The following is a 27116-nucleotide window of genomic DNA, read 5'->3' as shown; positions in this document are numbered from 1 at the left end:
TTGGCTCAAGAGTTTTTGGTCATCGACAAGCTGCTGTGAAAAGAATCTTGGACATACCAAATCATGGGGGTGGAGGGAAATTTCTTGGCTTACCAGAACAATTTGGTAGCAAGAAAAAAGAAATGTTTGAATATATTGTTGAACGAGTGAGACAACGTACGACAAATTGGAGCGGTAAGTTTCTATCTCCTGCGGGGAAAGAAGTTCTGCTTAAGTCGGTTTCAGCGGCAATGCCGGTCTATGCAATGTCATGTTTTAAATTACCTCTTGGACTAATCTCTGAATTAGAATCGATACTGATGCATTTCTGGTGGTAGAAATCATCTTCGTCTAGAGGCATCCCTTGGATTGCTTGGAAACGGCTACAATACTCTAAGAAGGAAGGTGGTATGGGATTTCGTGATTTAGCTAAGTTTAATGATGCTTTGTTAGCAATACAGGCTTGGCGTATCCTAACATGTTCCAACAGCTTATTTGCTAAAGTTATGAAAGCTAGATATTTTCCTGAGACTTCGATTCTTGATGCCACGCCTAAAAAATCATAATCATATGGCTGGTCACCCATTCTTACGGGTTTAGAGCTACTTAAAAAGGGAGTTCGTGTTTGTGTTGGTGATGGTTCAACAATACGTCTCAATGTGGATAATGTTATTGCAGAGCATCCCCCGCGTCCTGTTAGTTCCATTGACCCTAATGCTATGGGCTTTCTTTCCTCTCTTATCGATGATACTGGCTGTATCAAATCATGGGACACATCTGCACTTGTTAGTTTGATAAAACCGACTGATATTGATGCATTAAAACAAATATACATTCCACAATATACCTCTCAAGATAAGCTTATTTGGCATTATAATGCTTCTGGTGATTACTCTGTTCGATCCGGTTACTGGTTGGCTACACTTGATCCTTCTTTGTTGGTTCCTGGCCCTCCCATCCCACATGGCTCGGTTGATCTGAAAAACAAGATTTGGAAGCTGAAAATTTTACCAAAAACAAAACATTTTCTTTGGAATGTTTTATCTAAATCATTAGGTACAACTACAAGATTAGTTTCTCGGGGTGTGAATATTAGTACACTATGCCAACGATGCCATGGCGCTGATGAATCTATTAACCACACTTTGTTCACATGTCCTGCATCGAAGTTGGTTTGGGATCTAACTAATTTTCCACTTTTACCTTTTCATAGCACAGATTGTGAAATAAATATATCGGTTATAATACACTTGTTAGATGATCTCTCTTTGTCTAAGGACTTGATTGGAACAACATATGCTAGAGCATTAGCATTATGCAGCATAAGCATTAAGGTGCATAAGCTGTATGCTCTGAATAATATAACACATTTAGTTGATTGGTATAGCAGTGGTGTATTAGATATTATATTTATATTTAATATATGATATTAATAAAAAAAATATATAATTTAAATGTGTTTCATTAAAAAAATTAATTATCACTCATTGCTATATATATATATTTAAAAATATATTTTAAATTTAATAAATTTAATAAAATTATATATATATATATATATGTAATTTAATAATTTTAATTATATATATTTATAATGTAACACATTAATTAAAAATAATTAATATCTATTATAATTTTTTATAAAAGTTTATATCTATATTTACATTTTTAATTTCAATAAATTTTTAAAATATATATAATATAACACATTAAACTAAAATAAAACAATAATATATATTATAAACATTATATCCACATTAATATTTTAATGTTTTAAATAAATTATTATATTATTTCAAATAATAACATTAAGTAGTTTCTCATATATATTATATTATAACAAATAAATTTATCTTTTATGAAATCATAATTTTCTATTTTTACAAAATAAATAAATTATTTAAAATTGTTTTAATATATATTAATATTTTAGAGTCAAATGCTTGGGAAATGCTTCAAATAAGAGCATACAGGAAGAGAGCATATGAGAGCATCTGCAGCTTCTAAATGCTCCCTTATATGCTCTTCTAATAAATGTTGATTGGATGATAAAATTAAAAAAGCTTCTTTATATGTTCTTCCAATCAAGGCCTAAGAAACATAAGCTACTACCTTTTTAGGTTGTGTGGAACATATGGAAGGATCGTAACAATTTCATTTTTCAAAATATTACTAGTGATCATTATCAAGTTGTATCTCAATCCAAGGCTGATGTTTTTGAATGGATTCAGTCAACGCCATCTCATTCTTCAAAATCTGTTTCTAGAGACCATCCCTTTGACCCCCATTGGTCGAGACCAGAATTTCCAATGGTGAAATGTAATTTTGATGTCAGCTTCAGAACATATACAAGGAAAACTATTGGTGGATGGATAATTCGTAATCACTGTGGAGAAGCAATTAACTGGGGTTCGAGTGTTCTTCGAAATGCGAGCAGTCCATTAGAAGGTGAGGCTCAAGCTCTATTACTGGCTATTCAACAAACAGCGGCTAAGGGTTTCACCAATGTATGCTTTGAAGGCGACTGCAAAACGTTAATTGATTGCCTAAATGGCTCTTTACAAGATGTTTCCATCCATAGTCTTTTACAAGATATCAGACACTATTCTGGCAATTTTTCTCATGTAACATTTTCATTTATTCATCGCATAAACAATGAGATAGCCCATTTGTTAGCTAAGTTGGGATGTAATATCTTAGATTTTTATTCAGCTTCTTCCAATCCCCCTGTATGGCTCATGGAACCTTTATACCTTGACAGATTTTATTCTTAATAAGTTTCCTTTGCTGAAAAAAAAAAATTTATTTCGAATTTTTTTGTTGATTCGGTTCGTATTTCGGTTTTGTTAACCAAATATTTCTAAACAAAAAAAGTCGGTTTGAATAAGTTGGTTCATTTTCGAATTCAATTTTATATCTCCTCCTATCAGAAAAACATGTTTTGATTCCTTATTTTTAATTTGTTTCAATAATTCAGATCGATTAAACCTGATACAATATGGTAGCACTAACCTTTCTTACAAATCACATTATTCATGTAAGTATATATACCAAACCGGCGAGTAAATAAAAATGGCGGCGGTTCTCAATTCTTACCTTATATATTAAAAGAGAGTTTTTGGTGCTGATGAAGATAAAAGTGTGAGCATTCCTTTTTAAGCATCATCATCCCTCTAGTGTTGTATAACTAATGTTGCTTCATCTTCATGGTTATGTGATTACTAATTTTCTCTGCTGTTGTTTGTTTTGTGCCATTTTAAGATGTCATGGCCATGGGGAGGCTTTACAGACCAGTCATTACGGTTTCCTTAACAAGGTACTCTCAACCTTTCAAGTTTCCTAAACCCTTGTGACAACTAGCTGTATAGCTAATTTACCTCTGTTACTGTATGTATCTTGACATATTTCGATTATGGGATTACTTAAGAGTAATCATGGTGACTTCGGTGTCAAATTGCTTCACTACTTGTCTAAATTTCATTTTCTGTCCTATTTTTGGATTCCAGTGTTATGGAGAATTTGTGGAACCTTCTTCGGCAATGTCAACAGAGATGTAAAACCTAGCTAGTGAGGCTTTTACTGTGCCAACTAGGTAACTTGTAGCTAGCCTCCACAGAGGCATGAAACTCCAAAGACTACTATGCAGTATATACCAAAGTACAGCTCAAAGACAGATCGGCGTTCAAGTTTTCCGACAGACCTCTAGATAACTAGCTTTCAACCACTCTAAGTAAGGCTGTTGTAGCCCCAAGCTGATATAATAGCGGATGGAACACATAAGTACTATTGTGCAAGTAAATGCAAATGTTATATCACATCTAATGCCCAAGAACCACGCATCACTTCAAATCTTGAGTTAGTAATTGTGGACAAGTCACAAATTACAGAAAAGTCCAATTTCCAAGTTCCTAAAGTAAGAGTCGTGGCTTTCATTTAGAGCATTTTTTTTATGTTCCTCATTTGTCGAGTGTAACAATATGGTGGGAGTTTTTTGCACCTGACGGGCAGTGGAAAAGATTCGAGCAGGTCAGATGAGAAATGGCTTTAGAAAAGCTCTGCATAAAGCCTCTGCATAATCACAGCTTAATCTGATGGTATGATCCTTGACCCCTTGCTTATGTTCTGTTTTGCTAGCTTCTCTACTTCTTACATAACTAAAGAACCTTTCTAACTGTGTCTGGAAAATTGAGCAGGTGCAATAGTACAAACATGAGAGACAGAGAGAGAGAGAGTGCAATGATAGTCCTGAGTCATTGGACGATAGTTCTGAGAAGACCATTTGTTGGATGCACTTTAAGAAGAAGCTTGAACAAGGGTGGAATAAAGCTTGAAGACAAGATGAAAAAGAAGAAGAAGTCGCAGAGGAATTGTTTCAGAATTGGCCAAAGTGTATTGTAGACTCCAACTTTGATTTAGAAGGTTTCAAGTTCCTGCAATCAAGGCTCCCAAGCTGTTTTTTATTGGTTAAGCGTGTGCCACACACGTGAGGATTGTTGAAACCCTTAACCGACTCTGTTTTGTATATACCGTTGGGGCTTGGGATAAAAATGTTAGCTTTCTTTTTCTCTGAATCGCCATCCTTCTTGTGTTGTATAACTGGTATAATCATAATCTTCATGGTTATGTGATTACTAATTTCCTCCACTGTTGTTTCAGATGCCTGGAACAATCATGGTTATGGGGAGGGGAGGCTTAAGAGACCAGGCATTATGGTTTATAGTGAAACCAGACCAGGGTACTCTCAAGTCTCAACCTTTCATGCTTCCTAATTGAAGTTCCCTGAACCCTTTGTGAAGACTAGTTAGATGACTTACTTATTCACCTTGCTTTGATTTTATTGCTTTCCCGGTATCTTTGCATGGTTATAACAATACTTATTCACCTTGTTTTAGTTTGTAATGTTACTGTATCTTAAGCTTTTTGGATCATGGGATAAGTTAGAAATATTATGCAGATTCTTGACTCATCAATGCAGAGATGCTTCCTTACCTATATCGCTGCAGCTTCTACAGGACATGTATGAGAACAACCCTGAAGTGCAGCAGACGAAGATTAAGTTGTAAATAGTGTAAAAATAGCTGGAAAAGTTTCAAAAGCTTCGGTGGTGACATGGCGGAAAGGAAATTATTATTGGAAGAGATTCAGGATTTAAAGGAGCCACTACAATGTTACACTGACCCTTTTTCTTACATCAGCTAGGAAAAGGGGTTTCATGCTTAAGGCTGACATATACTTGTGACTCTAGTAAGACGACTCCGCCACTTTGTACCAGCTAGGAAAAGTTTTCGTCATCGACGATATTATAAGTTCCATGTGGGGTGGGGGAGATTTCATTTATTGATATGTACAGTTTCTACAGGATACAATGTTAAAGAACAGCTTAAAGCAGACTGAAATAAACAAAGAAGAATACTCTCTCATTTCCCTTAACCCCTGGATGTAATGGTACAGTAACTTCTTGGGCAATCCAACCGAGCCCATCCTCTAGTAACCGTACAACTTGCTTGTATATGCCAATCATGATGGTTCTTGATGCTGTGACGGTTAAGTGCATCCATGATTTCAGCCAGAGTCATCACGACTTTCAGGTCCTGATCGTTTGCAAACACAAGTATGACCGAGCTTTGAAGATCCCCATGACCAAGTAACCTTGAGAGCTCCTCTTTCCCGGAAGAGATCCTCACTCTGTCTGTGCTATAGATAACCATAATCAGCAAGTCATCAACGTTTGATTTTTTTTTTTGTGGCTATTCTTATAATCAAATTGAAAGGTATCTGGAGGTTTTTAAGTCAGCAAATGTACAGTAATGAATATGTAAAAGGATATGCGAGAGGCGAGTTGCTCAAAATAACATATCCTTCGATAGATTGCATCAACATGATGAAAAAATCTTGAACGGACCCAAGAAAACAAAATACTTGTGCACAAGATGGATAAGAACTCTGAAAAACATTATCCTCCACTATACACCTAGTTCATGTCAATAGGCTTACCTCAAAACATCATTAGCATTATATTTCGTATATACGAGGCCCGAGTAGTCCCATACCTAAAACTCTAAGGAAAATGACAAATGACTTCGTTTTTGTCTAGCTAATCATTATCATTTATCAGTATACTTTACAGAGTAGAGCAGGACTGTACTTTTGGTTTTAAGGTTAATTTCAAACAAAGTGATAGCTTTTATTGACATGTAAAGAGGCAAGTGGAGGTAAAAATGTACAAAATGACGAGAGCCAACATCAAGAAACATATCCATTAAAATTATAACCACAAACATGTGAAAGTGATTTATATGTGGTCATACAGAGGAAAAAATTCCAGTAGCCATCATACAGAAGCTTTGGAAGGAACGTAAAAGACTATAATCATTACCTGCATTTTATCAAAATAGGCATGTCCCTGTGCTTCAATGTATTTTTTAGGCACCAGTACCTGTATAATTTAAACCAAATACATGATTCCACAAATATAACTAATAGGATATTTATGGACTAAATCAAGACAATGAATAGCAAAGATCTTGGTTCGAAGTGGCAAGTCGGCATCTTAAACTTAGATAAAGCTCATGCTACAATTTGGAAGCTCTTCTGTTAGCCAATTCTAGAAAATTCATGCCATTTTAGAAGAATAATGAGCAGAAACTGCGGGCAGAAATAAAGAATCGCAGGAACGTAGTGTAACGTACCTTTGAGGAAGGATATTGTTTCAGGTGTGACTGGACTGATCAAATGAAGTTCAAGACTAGCCGCAACCATTTCTTACCAGCTATTCCACCACCGACAATGGCAATGTCATGTTGTGGAGCATCGTCAATAGAATTTCTTTTTGCATTACTCTCCTAAATCATTTAGTAAATCGAGAACAAAACCAATAAAAGACATTACAACCCGACATTACAACATTAAAAACGGAACAACTGATAAGCTAGTCCAAGGCTTGAGCAAGACCTATGTTTTTCTATAGCAATACCCGCGGAGGTTTAAAGCATGCACTAGCACTAGTATTGTTTACATTGTGTGCTAAACACATAAAGCAAGTAACAAAGTCTATGTTTACATTGTCTGCTAAACACATAAGGCATGTAAGAAAATCCAAAACAGACAATGATAGCATCTCATAGCTCAAACAGCACATAACCTATGTAAATGCATCAATAGATGAACTAACCCTATTAAACCCAATACTGTACTTAGCTCCACAGTCAAATCCATTATCCATAAATATTAAAACTTTTGAACATCATACCCATTTTGTTGGTCGGTACAAAGAAGTTGAAAGATTGCTGAACCTAGACTAGAAAAATAGAGAGAGAAGGACCTCGAGATTGACACCAAAACTTGAGTAATAGCTTTTTTTTTGGTAAAAAGGTTAAATTTTATACCAAGCTTTTCAAGTTTTTTCTGTACATGTTGATACAACTTATTAAAGAAGAATATACTAGAAAGGTAAAGAGATACAACTAAAATAAGAGCCAAGGAGGGAGGAGGGAAGGGAAAGCAGTCGATCCCTTATTGAACGGTCCAGCAACAGTTGAGTTGACGAAGCACTTGATGGTGTATCCGAGAAGATCCTCAAATTACGTTCACGCCAGATGACATAGCAGGATGCTTGCAAGATGAGCTTTAGGAGTGTAGCGCTATGAGCTTGATGATGTGGTCTTGCACCGAGGATCCATGCTGAGATAGAAAGGAGATCCTGGGGAGGAGACGGCCAGAATCTAGAAGCAAAAGCAGCCCATAGGGAGGCAGAGAAAGGACACTCAAAGAAGAGGTGAGAGTGAGTTTCAGTACCGGAGGAACAAAGAACACGCTGAGCAGGAACATTGATCCCCCATCGTCGCAGTCTATCCCTTGTAGGGAGTCTCTCGAGAAATGCAAGCCAGGTGATGAAGGAGTACCTAGGCACTACTTCCTTGAACCAAACTGTCTTGGACCATGGTACCAAGGCAGAGTGAGAACGAATCTGCTCCCAAGTTTCCTTAGAAGAGAAGAAACCTGCAAACGTACCTGAGACACGTCGCCAGAGATAAGAATCGTCTCCATTAAAATCATTTGGTGGCGAGATGGTAGTGAGTAGCTCCATAAAAGATTGTTTTTGTACTGATCGAGCAGGAGGCATCCACCAATCACCGTTCCTTAAAGCATCAGAGACTACTGCATTCTTCCGGATTCTTATTTGTCTAGGTCCATTGATCCCCAGTGTCTCGATCAGAGGAGAGAGAGGACACCAGTTATCATGCCAAAACATAGCCGTTTTCCCATTACCAAACTCACAGCAAAGGAAATCCTTTAGTAGAGGTTTAAGCCCGATCATACCTCGAACCGTGCGTGAGAGTCTCTGAGAGTCTTCCAATTCCCAGTAACTTTTCCGGTGGAAAACATTGGACTTCAGCCAAGCAACCCACAGGGAACCCGCATTAGAAAACATAATCCATATAAGCTTGAGCTGAAAGACAACTTGGTAGTCCTCAAGCTTCCTAATGCCAAGACCACCCTCTTCTTTAGGCCTACAAACATCTTTCCAGGCTACCCTGGCCCCGCGTGCAGAACCAACTTTGTTCTTCCAGAGAAAGCCAGCACAAAGAGAATCAACTTGCTCATAAAACCCTTTTGGGAGATTAAAAACCGCACTCCAGAAATTGACTATACCATATATGACAGAGGAGATGAGTCTGATCTTACCGGCGAAGGATAACAGCCTAATTGTCCAAGAATGGAGCTTGCATTTGATCCTTTCAAGGAAAGGTTGGAGAGTGGCAATAGAGATTCGGGCCGGATTCAATGGTAGGCATAAGTATATGGTCGGGAAGGAACCAACAGTGATCCTCGATAAAGCACTAAGCACTCCCACCTCGACCTCATTATAGCCTCCAAAGAATATTTCCGATTTGGCAGGGTTCATATCAAGGCCACTGAAGAGCTTGAACTGACGCATGACCTCTGCAACCCCCGTCAGCGAGTGCCTTGACCCGTCCGTGAAGACGAGCAAGTCATCTGCAAAAAGTAGGTGGGTGATCTGTGGAGAAGAGCAGAGAGGGTGCAGGCGGATTCCAGAACTTGCAGCCGCAGCTTCTAACAGTCTAGAAAGGACCTCCATTATCATGATGAAGAGATATGGAGAGATGGGGTCCCCTTGTCTGATGTCCTTCTTCCCTGGAAAGAAACCTGCAAGTTCTCCATTAATGGCGATAGAAAAGCTAGGCGAGGAGATACATTCCTTGATCCAAGTGCAAAACAGAGGTGGAAAGTTCTGAGCTTCCAGCACTTTAAGAACAAAGTCCCAACAGACAGTGTCAAAAGCCTTCCTTATATCCACTTTGATCATGCAGCTCTTTGGGCATGAAGGTTTTTGATAATTTCTGATCAGGTCCGATGCTAGTAATACATTCTCTCCTAGACTTCTTCCCTTAAGGAAAGCCGCTTGGTAGGGACTGATGCACTCCAAGAGAATTGGCTTCATCCTGTTTGCAATGATTTTGGATATGATCTTGTAAATCAGGTTGCAACAGCTGATTGGTCTGAAATCCCCTAGTTGACTTGCTTGAGGGACTTTCGGGATGAGGGCTAGGATTGTGGTGTTGATGTCCCTTAGAAGGCGGCCATTTCGAAAAAATTCCTGAACTGCATCTACAACCTCCTTGCCTACAATATCCCAAGTGGCTCGAAAGAACTCAACCGAGAATCCATCAGGGCCAGGACTTTTGTTGAGAGGCATTGCCTTAAGAACTAATTCTATTTCCTCTCGAGATACATGATTTACCAGAGACTGTCCTTGTGCATCAGAGCAGCGGAAGGGAAGAAGTTCTTTAAGCATGTCCACTGATGCACCCGAGATGGGCATATCAGTTTGACTCAAGATACCCTCAAAATAAGAAGCCGCATAGGACTTTATCTCATCCCCATTCATAATTCGTTGGTCTCCGTCATACAAGAGATGAATGTGATTCCTTGCAGCTCGCTCCAGGACAGACTTATGAAAAAAAGAGGTGTTCCTGTCTCCCAGGTTCAGCCAGATAACTCGCGATTTCTGTCTGAAGAATTTCTCCTCAGCATTGAGCAGGATCTGCCATCTAACTCTTTCCTGATGCTCCTCAGAGGCAGTTTGAGAATCCGGAGATGAGAGGAGACTTCTTTGCAAATTTGCCACTTTCTCAGCTTGGTCTTTTACCCTCTGGCTTATTCCGCTATAGTGTCGCTTATTCAGCTTCCGGAGAATCTTTTTGAGCTTCCTGAGAGATCTGACCAGTTTGAACTGAGAAGTACCAAGTATAGATCCTGGAGACCATTCCTGGGAGATGGACTGGTAGAATTCCGGGTGGTCAATGACATGGTGGAAGAACTTAAACAGTTTCCTGACTGGACGCCTCATTGCCGGTACATGAAATAAGCAGGCCGCATGGTCCGACTGCTGTGGCGCCATAAAATCAGCAAAAGCATCTGGATGTGAGACTGCCCACGCTTGGTTAATGAGTGCATGATCAATTCGCTTGGAGGTGGGATTATACTCTTGGTTGTTCCACCAAGTGAAGGGAACTCCTTGGGCATGAGCTTCGAAGAGCTCAGCGTCCTGCAGAGCCAAAGTACATTCGTCAATGCCAGTAGTATCAACGTCCTGGTGCAAGTGGTGAGAATGATGCTCAAGTCGAAGAATTTGATTGAAGTCACCAACCACCGCCCAGGGGCAGCGACTAACTGGAGTATTATCATGGAGCCAAATCAACTCCTCCCATAATGGCACACGCTCCTCTGGCAGATTGTGTCCATAAACAAAAGAAACAGTAAGACTTAGACTTGTAGAGGGAATATAGATACCGCATGTGACTAGCTGAGCAGAGGACTGGTACACTACTAATGAGACAGAGGGGTCCCAACACACTACAATCCTCGCGGAGTTGTGGTGATCAAAATTTCCAAAATACTTCCAACCAACTGGAATAGCTCTTGCAACTCTGCTTGCATTATTATTTTGAATATGCGTTTCCAAGAACGCTCCAAAAAGTGGCCTATGGATGGTGATCCATTCTTTTGTAAAGTCCTAACGCCTGGAACTATTCAGACCTCTTATATTCCACACAAAAAACATCGATGATGGGGATAATGTGACATCGTGGTCTTACGACCACTTCTCCTGCGAGAAACCAGAATGAATGGAGCTTCGGTTTCACTTTCAACAACCGCCTCCGGAACCGTTATTTCGCCTTTGTCAGGGGGAATGGAACCTTCCAAACCCTCAACCTCTGCAACATTTGTATCTGCAACTATTGCTGAGATGGGAGCAGGTTCATTAAAGTTCTCATCTGCGAGCCACTCTAAAATTTGGTTCGTGGAGCCAAGTTCTTCCTCCCTGAGAGAGCAAGATTGATAAGGGTTTTCTGATTCAGATAGAGCAGGTGCGCAAGGAGGCCCTATCTGCACAACATCCGGTCCTTCCTTGACTTTCCAGACCAAGAGAGAGTTAGCACTAGCAGAACTCTTCGGTGGGCGTTCCTTAGACCTGCCTTGCCGTGATCGCCTTCTGCTACGGGGTCTACTACGAGACCTGGTGCTACGCTTCCTTTGACCAATTGGAAGAGAGGGGCAATTAGAAGTATCGTGCCCAAAGGCACAGCACACTGAGCATTTAGGAGAGAGCCAGGGGTAGGAGACATCTATTTCCACTTCGCGCCCATTAGAAAACCCAGAGATTACCTTGGAGGGGAGCTCCTTAGTGAGATCAACCTTGACCAACACCTTGGCAACTTCGAAGTTTTCTTTTCTCTCTGTTTCAGGAGCTAGAGCTACCGGTTTTACCACTGTCGTAGCAATACGGCTAAGACTCTGACGATTAAACAGGAGATAAGGGACTCCACGGAATTCAACTGAGATAGAGGCTGAAGTTATCGGGGGAGAATCCGGAGTAAAGTCTGGGAACCACGGAGAGACAAACATTGTAAAGCCAGCTATATTCCAAACATTCCGACCCAGAAGGATAGATCGGGTCCGAGGGTTAGGAACACGGAGGAGAAAATCACCATATCCGATTTTGTGAACAAAAATACGAGGCCCTGAACGAGCCCAGAGAGCATTCACCACACCTATTACTCGACCCATCTCAGGGGGACTACCATGGAACTGGGCAAAGACAAAGTCCTTGAATTCCTCTCGAGCGTCATCTAAGTTTTCATCAGGGATGAGAACAAAGGGGGCGCCAGAGATATGAGTAGTTGGAGTGCCTACTTCCTCTAATGGAGAAGAGTCTCCAAACAAAGATGACCATTTCCTGTCTGCTCCTGCCGGAGCTGGCTCTGAGGGATTAGCCAGAGGACGAGTTGTTTGAATGTTTTCGCGCATATTCGCAGGAGCGAGAGCAGGACCCGAATCCACTATTGGTTCAGTTGATTTTTCGGTAACTGGAGACGCTAGAATCACACAAGGAGAGGGAGCGTCTGCAACAGTCACAGAAGATGGGGCAACTTGGGGACTCAGATCTGATTCCGGAGGGGCCGAGAGAGGCGGTAGAACCACAAGAGGAGCATCCGAAGGAGGGGTGGGTGGGGAAATTTCCGCGGCCAGCGTGCCTGAACCAGAGGTACGAGCAGAAGCCAACAGCATCGAAGCGGAGGCGAAGCGAGCGAATTGGGATGTGCTAGGGACTAGGGGATGAGATCCCCTCTTCTTTTTCTTCCTTGTCATCAGGAATTTCTCACCCACCGGCGAGAGGCTGGCGAATGGCGGTGATTAGGGTTAGGGAGATCTAATCGCCTTTTCTATCGCCTCAGGAGAGAGGAGAGAGAAAATTCTTTTGCTTCTTCAATGAGATGGTTAGGGAGATCTCAACTTGAGTAATAGCTCCGCCGGCATTGGATTGATTCCGCATTAGAGATTCCTCTGGTTGCGAACTCGGCGCTCAGATGTGTAAGGCATCTATTTTCTACAGCGGCCTGCAACTTCTCTCGGCGCTCAGATGTGTAAGGCATCTATTGAATTGAATCAAAAGGTTATGAGCTCAGGAAGATGAGAAGTAGGTTCAGAAGTTCATGAATTGTGGAAATGAATCGGAGCCTTGAAGATTCTGTATAAGAGAAAAAATTGAAGGTCTCTTCATTGCTGATATGAGGCAAGGTTAAGATTTTATGGTCAGAGAATCATAGTTAGTTTAGTTGCCTCAAGAGTTGAACTAGTGTGGTTTTGTTTTCTGTGTTTTTTTAAAATAAAATCTGAAAGACAAGTTTGAGATTTTGGACTCAGTGCAAGGGTAAAATTGTGAAGGCTAAGCTTGGAGAACCACACTACTTGTCTGATTATCTTCAAGATGATCTTGGTTTAGATTGTATCTTGGCTGGTTTATAGATTCTGAGTAATTGGGGACAGCTCCGGAGTTTCAATCTTTTTGCTCATCTGTTGGTGTTCATGTAGAGAATAGTTGTTGATGAGTTTTAAAAAAAAAACTGGATCAAGTAATCTGTTAAAATATAGCAGGAGTTCATGGTTTTGAGGAGATTCAAATTTTTTAGTTGAGAGTTTTGGTGAAGGATCTGTTTCAATTGTTAATCTCAAGCTCTTAAATATCTGAGATGATTATATGGTGTACTGATCAGGCTAAAGACAATCTTTACAAGTATGTATCGACAAATATATAGGAGAGTTATTTATGTAAAGGATATATGTGTAATATAGGATGGGTGAAACCCTACAGACCTTGTGTATATATATTGTAAATCCATCTCAATGATATGCAAGCCTTTCCTTACATGGTATCAGAGCTATAGGATCTTTGACCTAGCTCTCTCTTTCTCTCCTCTTTCGCCGCCCCACCCCTCTTTCTCTGTCTTCTTCGTTCATTTTTCTCAATGGCTTCTTCTCTCTCTGATGTTGTTGACTTCTCTAATGCTACCACCCTTCATACCGTCAACATGTCGAACGTAACCAAACTGACCGCCTCTAATTTCTTAATGTGGAATCATCAAGTTAAGGCTCTGCTCGCTGGTTACGGACTCGCTGGGTATCTAGACGGATCTGTTGTTGCACCGGCTTCCACTGTTACCACAAATGGTGCTACCACAGTCAACCCTGAGTACACGCTATGGGAGAGACAAGATCAGCTCATTTATTCCTCTCTGCTGGGTGCAATTTCTGTTGAAGTCCAGCCTATCTTGTCTCAAACATCCACATCTGTTGGGATCTGGACTCTCCTCTCCTCCACCTATGCTCGTCCAAGTTGGGGACACATCAAGCAGCTCCGTGAACAAATCCACACCTGGAAGAAGGGCTCTCGTTCGGTTGATGAATACGTTCAAGGTTTTGTCAATCGGTTTGATCAGCTTGCTCTGCTTGGGAAACCTTATGAACATGAAGAGCAAGTTGATTACATTCTCGCTTGACTTCCGGAAGACTACAAACCGGTGGTGGATCAGATCGATGGCCGTGATACTCCTCCCTCTGTCACGGCTTTGCATGAAAAATTAATCAACTATGAGTTGAAGCTTATGTCGCAAGGTTCCGTTGTGTCGTCTGTTCCAGTCACTGCCAATGTTGCTTCTTTCAAAAACAATGGCCAACACACCAACAATCGTTCCTCTAACCGCTATGGTTCTCGCGGTCAACACCACAATTCTCGTGGCTCCCAGGGTCGTGGTTACTAAGGTCGCTGCCAACTGTGTGGTGTGTACGGTCACAGTGCACGAAGGTGTCCTCAGCTTTCCGGCTCTCAATCTTTCACCGGCGGCTACACACCGTCCATGCCGTGGCAACCTCGTGCCAATGTTGCCGCTATTCCTCCATACAACCCGTCAAACTGGATCATGGACAGTGGTGCTACGCATCATTTGACCTCCGATTTCGCTAACTTCTCCCTTCATCAGCCATACACTGGGGGCGAGGAGGTTGCAATCGCCGATGGTTCTGGCCTCAAGATTGCTAACACGGGTTCCGGTTTACTTCCTACGCCTTCTCGTCACCTTGCTTTAACCGATTTGCTCTATGTTCCGGATATTGCAAAGAATCTTATCTCTGTGTATTGATTATGCAATGCTAATAATGTTTCGGTTGCGTTCTTTCCTGCTTACTTTCAGGTGAAGGATCTGAACACGGGGGTCAAGTTACTCCAAGGCAGAACTAGAAATGGGTTGTATGAGTGGCCGGTTCTTCATAATTCGATCAATGTTCTTGCGGCCTCAGTCTCACCAAAAACCGATCTCTGCTCTTGGCATCTTCGACTTGGTCACCCTTCTTTTTCCGTTTTAAAATCTTGTGTTTCAAATTTTTCTTTACCTGTTACATCTCCCACACAAAAACATTTGTCTTGTTCGGATTGTTTCATCAATAAAAGTCACAAGATTCCTTTTGCTTCAAACACCATTCACTCATCTCAACCTCTCGAATACATCTATACAGATGTTGGTCATCTCCTATTATATCCACAGAAAATTTCAAATACTATCTGGTTCTAGTTGATCATTTTACAAGATACACATGGCTCTATCCTCTCAAACAAAAATCCCAAGTCAAAAATGTTTTTATAGCTTTTAAAGCTCTAGTGGAGAATCGGTTTCAGACCAAAATTCGAACTCTTTATTCGGATAATGGTGGTGAGTTTATTGCCCTGAGATCATTCTTGGCAAATCATGGCATATCACACTTTACGATGCCTCCACATACCCCTGAACATAATGGTATCTCTGAACGAAAGCATCGTCATGTGGTTGAGACAGGCCTTGCGATGCTTAGTCATGCTTTTGTTCCGAGTTCGTATTGGCCTTATGCATTTGCGGCGGCAGTTTACTTAATCAATCGGATGCCCACCGATGTTCTCATGGTGACTCGCCATACAAACGGTTATTCAAGGTCACTCCCAACTATCTCAAGCTTCGAGTATTTGGCTGTGCTTGTTATCCGTGGTTGCGTCCATATCGTCAAAATAAGCTTGGGCCGCGTTCCACTAAGTGTGTTTTCTTTGGGTATTCTCTCACCCAGAGCGCATACTTGTGCTTAGATGTCGAGAATCAGCGGGTTTATACATCCCGTCATGTGCAGTTTGATGAAAAGAGTTATCCTTTTTCCCCGGCTCATCAATCTGGTGTCTCTCCGGTTATTGCTCCGTCGTCAGTCACCGAGACTTCACAATGGAACTCGGTGAATCCGTTGCCGCTTATGCCGTCTTCGACCACTCCCTCTCACCTGCCTCCGTGTTTAGACCCTCACTCGTTGCCTCCACTGGCCATTGTTACACCGTATAGGTCATCGTCCTCCTCGCTTGAACCCGCGCCTTCGTCGACATCTCAATCGTCCTCGTCTGCTTCGTCTGATCATGATCATGAGACAAGAAGCAAAAGGGCTCATGACCCAGCTTCCTCTTCGGCCCAACAAAGTCCAGTAAGCAGTTCTTCTCCATCTCTTGTGTCATCGAGCCCAATATCAACAAGTCTAGTTCACGATTCATCAACATCGTCTTCTCGGCCTATTACGACACCATTGTCTTCCTCATCGTCACCATCGGCCGTTGAGCCTGATCGTGTTCCGTCTCCACCACCACAACCAAATCTGCATCCGATGAAAACACGGTCAAAGAACAACATCACCAAACCAAAATCGAAACTCAGTCTCACCGCTGCTCTTTCTCCTATTATCCCAACGACGGTTGCCCAAGCACTTAAAGATCCAAATTGGAGGAAAGCAATGGCCGAGGAGATTAATGCCCAAATCAGAGAACACTCGTGGGACTTGGAGGCTCCCAAACCGAATTAGAATGTTATAAGTTGTAAGTGGATCTTTACCTTGAAATATCGGTCTGATGGCTCTATCGACAGGTACAAAGCCAGATTCGTCGCTCGTGGGTTCAATCAGCAATATGGCATTGATTACTCTGAGACATTCAGTCCGGTCATTAAATCAACCACTATACGTTTGGTTCTTGAAGTTGCGGTGAAGCGTGATTGGGCAATTCAGCAAGTGGACATTAAAAAATGCCTTCTTACAAGGTACTCTACAAGAGGAGGTTTATGTGTCTCAGCCTCCAGGCTTTGTGGATAGAGACCGACCGCATCATGTATGTCGATGTGGGAAAGCCTTGTATGGTTTAAAACAGGCTCCTAGGGCGTGGTACCAAGAACTTCGACAATTTTTGCTACAATCTGGTTTCAAAACATCATTGGCTGATAACTCGTTGTTCATTTACAAACATGGTCCTGCTTATCTCTATGTTCTTGTTTATTTGGATGATATCATCATCACAGGTCCGGTTCATTTGGTGAAGGCGTTCCATGTTTCTTTGGCTCAACGTTTTTCTCTTAAGGATCTTGGTCCGTTGAGTTATTTCTTGGGGATTGAGGCAACAAGAACATCGAAGGGTCTACATTTGATGCAATGCAAATACATCACAGATCTCTTAACCAAGACAAACATGCTCACCTCCCATCCGGTCTCCACGCCCATGTCTTCAACTTCGACGCTTACAGTGCTTTCAGGAACACCGCTTGCGGATGCCAAGGATTATCGAATGGTGGTTGGCAGTCTTCAATACTTGGCCTTCACAAGACCCGACATTGCTTTTCTGGTGAATCGTCTCTCTCAATTTATGCATAAGCCGACGACTGCGCACTGGCAGGCGGTCAAACGTGTCTTACGTTATCTCAATGGGACTCGTTCACTTGGTATTCTTCTTCGCCGCGATGCTCCACTGATGGTTCATGCGTTTTCTGATGCTGATTGGGGTCGTGATCAGGCCAACTATGTTTCTACAAATGCCTATATAATCTATTTTGGTGGAAGTCCTATTTCTTGGTCCTCAAAGAAGCAACGTAGTGTGTCTCGATCTTCAGCCGAAGCTGAGTATAGAGCAGTTGCGAATACGGCATCGGAACTTTGTTGGGTCTATTCGTTACTTCAGGAGATGGGCATTGTGTTACCTACTGCTCCAGTCATTTATTGTGACAACGTTGGAGCAACGTATCTGTGCGCAAACCCAGTGTTTCATACTAAGATGAAACATGTTGCTATAGATTACCACTTCGTACGAGAGCATGTTCAATCGGGTGTTCTAAGAGTGGCTCACATTTCCGGGGATGATCAATTGGCTGATGCTTTGACTAAACATGTACCTGGTCCTCGATTCCGTGAGCTTAATGTCAAGATTGGAGTTCAGCACCTTCCTCCATCTTGAGGGGGCGTATAGGAGAGTTATTTATGTAAAGGATATATGTGTAATATAGGATGGGTGAAACCCTACAGACTTTGTGTATATATATTGTAAATCCTTCTCAATGATATGCAAGCCTTTCCTTACAAAATATAGAGAGCCTTGATAGTCAAGCTGTAACAAGTTGTTTGTGAGTATCATTAAGCTAATTTAATCGTTTTGGATTTGTGAAGAATATGACTCTAATCAGTCTCCACCAGTTAGTACAAGGCATGGAAAGATTTGAGATGGAATAGACAATCTGAAAGAGGAGCAGCCAGAGCAAGAGTCTAAGGAGCTGAGTCCAGATTCATAAACACACTTGCTGAAGAAATTTCAGCTTTGAATGTGCAAAGAGAGGAGGCACAATAGTTCAGGGATGAGAACAAGAGTCTCCTCCACTCACAACTGAGAGATACAGTTGACGCTTTTCAAGCAGCAGGAACTTGAAGAAGGATTGAAATTAGCAGAGGTACATACATATGACGTTACATTTCTTAACTATAAACTAACTGTGATGTCCAATATTATAATCCTGTTCACATAAACAGGCAATGGATGCAGAGTATGAACCATCAGAAGCATATAAACGGATTGACAAGTTGAAGAGGAACACACAAAAAACGAAATCAGCACTCTTAAACCAACAACACACTGCAGAGTCAAAAAAATCCCATTGAATCTTTGCAAGCTTCATTTCATAGCAATGCTATCAGTGGAACCATCAGCAATTGCAGGGGATGAGCAATGGAGAGAAGAGTTGTCAAAGCTCTTCACCAACCCTTTTTGGTTCTTGATGAGAGCTCCCGGAGAAGTGGTTACACTGATAGCAGAAGGGGTAGATCCAAATATTTGCTGTAAAATCGGAGCGGAGCCTAAGGGAGGGTAGAAGATGCAGGTGGCTAGTGGGATCACACACTTGCTTGGCATTGAAAGATGCTGTGAAGTACCTCTGATTCCATTTGTAGAGAAGCTAATCTTGCCTTGACCACATCAGACTTTTCTTTATCAAAGCCATAGACAAGTTCCTGTGATATAAATAACCGAGCAGTGTAATGTAAATATTAACTCACTAGAAAGCTTTAGTTTTACAGAACAACAACATACATTCCAATTTTTCATGGTTATGATATAATATTAGCTCAATAGAAAGCTTTAGTTTTACACAACAACTAGGGATTGGACCCGCACATACGTGCGGGGTTAATTTTAAAAGAACTAAGTTTGTAATTAAGTTTAGATTATGCGGAGTTACATTTGTAATTATGAATGTTAAAAATGTTATTAACGTTCATAATCTAACTGTGTACCAATTTATTTTCAGTTTGGTTTGGAAAGAAGATGTTTAGATTTAAGTACATTAAAAAAATAGTAAAAGAAAGATAGTATATATGTTTATGTGTTTCTGGAACCTGTCTCATCCCATATACAGTATGTCCCTTTTTTATCTTATAACCGTAGTTTTAATAATATTTTATCAATTTGAGATTGTATATTTTAGTTCAACAAATAAGGAAGTAGATAAAAGATTCACATCCACATAACATTTTATTTGTAAATATAATTATTTGGTATAGCATTTATAACATAAACTTATATTGGTTTACCTTCATCAAATTTCTAAACGTTTGAAATAATAACCGCTTCACAATATATTTTGGATTCACATAAAATTTAATTTAACTATTGTAATTTTATAATCTCATCTTGATATATTTATTTTTTGTTCTTTTTTCTATGAAAAATAGTTTATATAATGTTTTTATTTTCACAAAAATTACCCATTCGCGTCTCGTATATGATCTTCCCTCTACATTATATTTTTTAATTAATTATGTATTAGTAAAACTAAAATTATTTGGGGTTAATTTCTGTGAAGTAAACCTATGGACCAACCCGCACTTTTGTGCAGGGTTTTAACTTTTTAAAAAATTTGTTTAAATTGTTTACATTAGCAATTTATTAAAAATAGTGAGAAGACCTATAATATATACATTTTGACAGAAAACATAAATTTGTCTAATTTAATTCAACCCAAAGTCTTTAGGAGCCATAATTATAGAAGTCCATTATAATAAGTATTGATAAAATAAAAAATGAAGTTAAAAATATGTAAAAATTAATATTATTATTAGTTTGGTAAAAATAAAAGAAAATAAAAAAATAATGAGTCAAAACAGTATATGCAATTCAATTTGATCATGTCGAAGTAATAAAAAACTTTTTCAAAGTTGTAAAGGTTGCATTCATAAAAATTACATGTTCAAAATATAACTTTGTAATTAATTATTTTAAATGAAACTTTCTGATTGTTTGTTTAAATAGTGGATATATGTCATGTTTTTTTTTGTTTTTTGTATACCTAAGTGTGCTTCCTAATTAATATTATAGTTATATGATTATTTGTTTCTATCTAATTGTATTAAATTGATTTGTTATTTCCGTAAATATTTCACAATTTAAAATCAAATCAAATATGTTTACACACACACATATATATATATATATAATTTCGATTTAAGTTCTTTGATTTTTATGGAAGCAAACTTTAAACTTTAAACTATTTTCAAAAATATAGGGTAATTTTTATTTTATAATTAATTTCGTAATTATTATTTCCATAAATATTAGATTTTTGACTAACAATTTTTGTTTACCATATATTGTTTATTTTTTTGTTTTTAATTATATANTTTTTTTTTTTTTTTTTTTTTGTATCCCTAAATGTGTTCCCCAATTAATAGTATAGATATATATATAATTTTCGATTTAAATTATTTGATTTTTATGGATTCAAACTTTAAAATTTAAACTATTTCCAAAAATATAGAGTAATTTTTATTTTATAATTAATTTCGTAATTATTGTTTCCATAAATATTAGATTTTTGACTAACAGTTTTTGTTTACCATATATTGTTTATTTTTTTATTTTTAATTATATAAATAATTGAACCTGTTTGGCAACATGGATATATGTCATGTTTCTTTTTCTTGTTTTTTTGTATCCCTAAGTGTGCTCTCCAATTAATAGTATAGATATTTTGAACTTAACAACTTTTATCCTCATAAAAAAAAAAATCTCCTGTCACCGTTTTCCCCCAAAATTATTTTCACCAATCAAAATAATGAAGATCCACTGGTAGATTCGACAACATACTCCTAATCTCTGTTCTTGTGTTTCCATTGACCGTAAAGAAAATTGTACTTGAATATGTAGGCCTGCAACAATCAAACATAATGATTAATGAATAATCAACTTAAATTATCAAACCGGAGACAATCATACTAACAATAACAAAATAAAGCCAAGTTACTCATGCATCAAAGAAACATTAAAACAAAAAAAAAATGATCTCAACAGCTAAAGCAGCAAGCAATTAAAAAAGCCTTATTGGATGAAACAGACTCAATTAGAATGATCACCTACTAAAGTCAATATTAAGTGTCAAAGCGAATTAAGTTATAATTATTGGTCGCAGCCTGAACAGAGCTTAAATCAATTTTCGGATCCGAAAGTTTTTAAAAAAATCATTGATACATTTAATACACACATTTCGATTCAACATTCTTCTTTCAAATCTGAGGAAACCAAAGAGATTAGAGTAACTGAATTTCATTATCACCAAATCTAAAATGTTAAATAAACAATCCAAGAATGAATGACAGATAAAGGAAAGACTTCAAACTAAGCAAGAATATAACCTTGACAGCGACCGATTTTTTCCAAACCCTACCAATTACAAAGCACACGAGTTAGATCGGAGGACTGAATCCGTTCGAAAAAAAGCTAAGAATCAAACCAACTCCTGAATCGCAGACCGGAGAGCATGGTTACAGATAAGGTTGAGATGGAGAAGTTCGAGATTTGTCATCGGCTTGTGAGATTTGCGAAGCCACTTCTTGATATTTGCTTCTGCTTTGTATGTGAATCCAAAGACAGCAATGTGTGGATCATTCATGACATCCTGCAACAATATAAACAACATTAGCTTATTGCACATCACTTGTATCTAGTGTTACACAAGTAATTTTTTCATGGAGTTTGATGTCATACTTTTAACCTTTGTAATAGGGCAGACAAAGGATGATAGAGAATGACACTCTATTGATAACATTAGTGATGAACATGTCCTTGACAGCGACAATATCAACACTAAATTAAAGAACAGCTATAGGGATTAGGGATTTCTTCCTAATTTCTTCCTAACCCTAGCGATTACAGAGAACATTAGTTAGATTCTATATCAAGATATTTTTAAAAAACAATTTTAGTAAATAAACAATCCGAAACTGACCGTTGATGGAATTTGAAGTTTTTTTTGTTAACAAAAAATATATCAAAATACGATCAAATAAGAAAACCCATCACCGTAGGAATTCGACGTCTAGCGTAAGAATAAAAAATAAGCACATAAAAATGAATTTATAGAAAAGTAAAGTGTCTTCTTCCACAATCTTTAGAATTTTCCAAATATATCAAATACTATAAATTAAATATTATAGTTAGCATATTATTGTTTGAATATTCTAGTTCATTTATCTTTGGGAAGATTTTAAAATTTTGAATATTTTTGGAAGATGTCTATTGTGAGTTTAGGAAACTAACAAATTCGAAATTCATGATTGTTATGTTAACAGTATTTAAATGAATGTGATATAATAATATATTTTAGGGAAAATGATAGTTTCTTTCGGGAAATCAAAGTAATTGAGTTTTTATTTTGTTTTTTTTATAAGTGGTTAGCAAGTTAACAGGATTCAACTACAAAGGACATATTAGATCTTTGGGGAAAAATTTTGATTTAATTTGATTGGCTAAGAAGGCATATTACAAAAATTAAATATTATTATAAAGGCATAATGAAAAGAATATGCCTTTACAATAAGAGTTAATTGTGTAGTTTATAAATATTGATTGTAATTATAATTTATTTAGGATCTTATCAAAAGGGAAACAAATTAATAATGCGAATCAATTTATGACCATATAATAAGGAAACCAAAATATTGCTAATCAATTTAGTAGGGGACGTTTTCAATTTACTTTACAATTCAATTGTAAGGAAATGAAATATTATTTAAAGATAATATCTAAATAATAGGAAACAAATGACTTAATTATAGGAGGGAAAAACTTAACATTTGCAAAAATATAAAATCGAATCTTTTAAATCTAATATAGGATCTGCGTCTTATTAATCTTAATCTGAATTTTTTATCCATAATCGGAATAACATTAGGTATTAATTTTAGTGTTTGGCTTTAGAAGTCTGTTTGGATACACCCTTTATAATAGGGGCATTATATGGAATTCTGTTTTATTTATATTTTTTTAACCCTAAGTGTACTCCCCAATTAATAGTATAGAAGATACCACGCCTAACAAATCATTCCAGCACTAAGAGCTTACTTGCAACTGCGAAATAAAAATCTGTCTACTACAGGCCAATTGAAAAAAGCAAAGTACCTCTGATTCTATATTCAAAGAAGCTAATCTTACTGTAAAAATTATATCTCTACTAGTCTATTATGCGAAGAATCAGTGATTAGCAAAACATGATTTAATCTTCAGAAGATATATAGTCTATTATGCGAAGAATCAGTGATTAGCAAATACAATGGAGGATTTGCCGCTCCTGGAGCATTTCACCCGTTTGAAGATATATAGAAAACCACTGTCAAACTTAGTGTTCTTCAAGACCACACAACTCCATAAGACTAGCGACTAGTCATTTCTATTTCCTCTAGACGACTTGAAGAACGCTGTGACTTGGTCTTCTCATATTTGGTGCCGCTGGGTTCACCTACAAATATAGTAATTCAGAATGAATTTTATTAAGAAACCACAAATGATCAAGTGTATGAAATGATGAGTCAAGAAGGTCTTACCATACTTAGCCATAGATGTTCCTTCGTCTGCTTCAGTTTTCCACCTATGCAACTTCTCTAGAAGAGTCGTGGTGTCCTTCTCTGTATCTTCTTCACTAGGTGGTGACTCCCAATGCTCCACCAGAGGAACCAGCAAATTTACTGTTTGAAACATGTTCGGTCTGCGTTCAACCTCTTGAGAAGTGCAGTATTCTGCCAATTTGGCAATCTTCTTGATGCTCTCAATGGTTTCATCGTCCGTTGCTATCGTGCCATCAATCCACGTCAAGAACGTTGTATGTTTTATCTTCGGACGTAACCACATGACCACATTCTGTTCCTCATCACTCAATGTATCGTCATTTGCTTTTCTTCCTGTGATTATTTCCATTAAAATCACCCCAAATGCATAAACATCCGCCTTTTTTGTAACCCTCTTAGTACCTACGAATATAATTTCAAAAATTATTAGATTAGCACAAACGCGTACACATATAATAATTAAGATTAAATTAATTGACGATAATCTAACTTACCAACATAATCTGGATCAAGATAACCGAAGGTCCCGACCACTGTTGCTGTCTCAACAGATTCTATTCCCTCGGGTATGAGCTTAATACAGCCAAAGTCAGAAATCTTTGCTCTAATGCCATCTCCTATAAGGACGTTAGAAGGCTTTAAGTCTCCATGGATATAGTTTCTTCTGGCTAGACCATGTAGATACTGAACTCCCGGTGCGATATCCAACGCTATAACTATCCTCTGATTCCATGTCAAAGGGGTATAACCACGGTTACTCCACTCAAACAAATGATGCGCCAATGTTCCCAGGGGCATATACTCGTACACAAGCAGCTTCTCATTTCCATCATTGCAAAATCCAAGAAGTGGAACCAAATGCTTGTGTCGGAGACTAGTAAGTACTTTTATCTCACTTTTGAACTCATTCGTTGCCCTTTCATCAACAGCTCCAACGTTAATCCTCTTAATAGCAATGATGGTGCCATCATGTTGTACTCCTTTATAAACGATTCCAGAACCACCTTCGCCCAATATATTTTCTTCACTGAAATCATTGGTGGCTTGCCGAAGAGAGTCTAACGGGTATAAACGGTCTTCATCACGATCATGTTCAGTCTCATCATCAAGTGCACCATCTCTAATCAACGCCCTATGAACATCCCTAGTTCTACCATTCTCAATGTTTCGCACAGAAAATTTCTTGAGCTGATAAATGTAAACCAGGATACTGATGGTGATCAAGACAAGTGCTCCTCCACATATACCTGCAATGATTATCCAAATACTCGTTTCTTTGTCTCTTGGCCTCTGTCCAAGCAACTGATTTCCAGGTCTGTAAATGAATTTGACATGTCTTGGAACTCTCGGTATTTTGCCAATCAGCTGGTTGTTTTGGAGGTTAACCTCAACCAGTTCAAGGAGAGAACTGATTGCTGGTGAAATCATGCCACCTAAAGATAAACCACAAAGGTTAAGAGATGTAACCCGGTGGTTGATGCGGTTGCACTCCACGCCTTTCCACTTGCAGTATGCCAAGGAAGACCGAGTGGACCAATCAGGTGGATGCGGTTGAAAGCCCTTCGAGACCGCTAGCATTGCAGCGCCATCATCATCTTGTGAAGCAGTAACAATAACGAAGAAGGAGAAAACGATGAAGTGAATCACCTTCATGGTACCTATCCAAAACAAAGTGGAGTATTTTAAAAGGATGGAAATACACATGCACTGATATATGTGTATAATTAAAGTGGAGTAATGTAAAATGTCTTTTACACGCGCGTGCCCAAATTATGCAAGTATGTTTTTATCATTGTGCCGAAATCAAATAAACCATGTTAGATAACCGGTTCCAATTGCAAAAGATTTGGCATAACTTAATCAGCAATTAATATAGGTCAATCCTCAGTCTAAAATATACCTGCTGTTGTGTTTTCCAAAGGAAAAGGATGATACTGAATTGACTCGCACCAGCAGGAGAAGCCAAATATACTGACTCTGAGGTAAATTAGAGAGAACGATGCATCAAGAAGACCTCATGAACCGGAGGAAAATGATGAATGATGATTAACTTGGACAAGACCTTCCCTTAGCTTAGACCGGACAGTTTCAGATTTTGGTTCAACCTGTCTGTATCTCACGGCGAACAAGCCTTAATATTTAGGATCGCAGCTCCTTCACCAAATCACAACAAAATCCATATAACTCAGCGAAGAGTAGACCAGCAACTAAGAGAGTCAAAACCATGCATAGACTGTCAACGACAAAATCTGCTCATCGGAAGAGAAGAATTTCACAGGCAAAGAAAGAGGTTCCAAGGATTCCGATATAGAACTGCAAGGAGATGCTTCAGAGAAACGCCCCCTTTAAGAAGATTTGACAGATGAAGAATCAGAAGCTTGAATCAAGAGCTAAAGATGGAGTAACAAAAGTTGTTTTAGAGATTTTGGTATTCTGAGGTTTCTTTTCTTAGTTTATCCCACTCATTTGCCATGAAAGAGAGAAGATGGAGATGGTGAGTCTCTGTCACTTATTACTTTTGTTCAGAGTTATTATTATTTTTTAACAATTATTATATTTTTGCTTTTGCATACGAAGACGTACCAATCGTTATTCTAAAAATAGGCTGTTTTCGTGTCCCTTTTGGGCAAGCTCAAACCAAAGATATATAATATTATGCTAACTAAAAACGGAAATAACGGTCAATGAGGGAAGTGGGGTACAGATCTTACAGTCGACCTACAGAGTTCTGAGTTCTTCTGAGGGTGTTATAAAGTATTCTTTATGTGTAAAAAAGCATTTGAAATGAAAAGTAGATGAATATTTTTATTTATACTTTCGTTTCGTTAGAGATCAATTTATTACATTGTGTTTCAAATGTTCCCCCACTTATTCTTCGTGCTCAAATTTTGAGCGGGTCAACGGATCCTATATCCATATCCGGTCCGGATCACTAGATCTTTTTAGGGTAACTCAAATATATAATGTAGTTTATCTTTTCTGGATCAAGATGAGTTATTGTTTTAACTTTTAACACATAAAAGTAGTGTCCGAATCGATTAGTTGGTTACAAGAAAAAAAAAAAAAAAAAA

At 38.5% G+C, this 27116-nt stretch overlaps 2 protein-coding genes and 1 long non-coding RNA gene across 3 annotated transcripts; 1 reads left to right on the top strand and 2 right to left on the bottom strand.

Moving 5' to 3' along the window:
* Window positions 1–5472: 5472 nt before the first annotated feature.
* On the bottom strand, window positions 5473–6727 carry LOC104773368. Its single transcript, XR_765107.1, has 3 exons — window positions 6669–6727; window positions 6356–6415; window positions 5473–5668 (listed from the first exon to the last, which is right to left on the bottom strand). It is a non-coding gene; the product is annotated as an uncharacterized LOC104773368 (long non-coding RNA).
* Window positions 6728–13811: 7084 nt separating this feature from the next.
* On the top strand, window positions 13812–14342 carry LOC104773372. Its single transcript, XM_010497962.1, has one exon. It carries the CDS (start codon window positions 13812–13814, stop codon window positions 14340–14342), a length of 531 nt encoding a protein of 176 aa, XP_010496264.1.
* A 9511-nt stretch (window positions 14343–23853) lies between these two features.
* LOC104773371 (receptor-like kinase TMK4) lies at window positions 23854–25698 on the bottom strand. Its single transcript, XM_019242638.1, has 3 exons — window positions 24540–25698; window positions 24025–24447; window positions 23854–23939 (listed from the first exon to the last, which is right to left on the bottom strand). The coding sequence occupies exons 1-3, from the start codon at window positions 25696–25698 to the stop codon at window positions 23854–23856; spliced, it is 1668 nt and encodes a 555-aa protein (XP_019098183.1).
* Window positions 25699–27116: the final 1418 nt, after the last annotated feature.

Source organism: Camelina sativa, unplaced genomic scaffold, assembly GCF_000633955.1.
Source record: "Camelina sativa cultivar DH55 unplaced genomic scaffold, Cs unpScaffold00519, whole genome shotgun sequence".
In the NCBI taxonomy this organism is placed as follows: domain Eukaryota; kingdom Viridiplantae; phylum Streptophyta; class Magnoliopsida; order Brassicales; family Brassicaceae; genus Camelina; species Camelina sativa.
The sequence above is the reverse complement of the archived record's forward strand: the minus strand, read 5'-3'. Positions and strand labels throughout refer to the sequence as shown.

What these genes read in the sequence shown, in the direction of transcription:
- LOC104773371 (XM_019242638.1), bottom strand. Translation starts at nt 25,698, where the DNA reads ATGAAGGTGATTCACTTCATCGTTTTCTCCTTCTTCGTTATTGTTACT. An exon ending in TCTTGATCCAGATTATGTTG is followed by an intron (nt 24,448 to 24,539) that starts GTAAGTTAGATT and finishes TTATATTCGTAG; the next exon opens with GTACTAAGAGGGTTACAAAA. An exon ending in AACATCTATGGCTAAGTATG is followed by an intron (nt 23,940 to 24,024) that starts GTAAGACCTTCT and finishes CTATATTTGTAG; the next exon opens with GTGAACCCAGCGGCACCAAA.
- LOC104773372 (XM_010497962.1), top strand. Translation starts at nt 13,812, where the DNA reads ATGGCTTCTTCTCTCTCTGATGTTGTTGACTTCTCTAATGCTACCACC.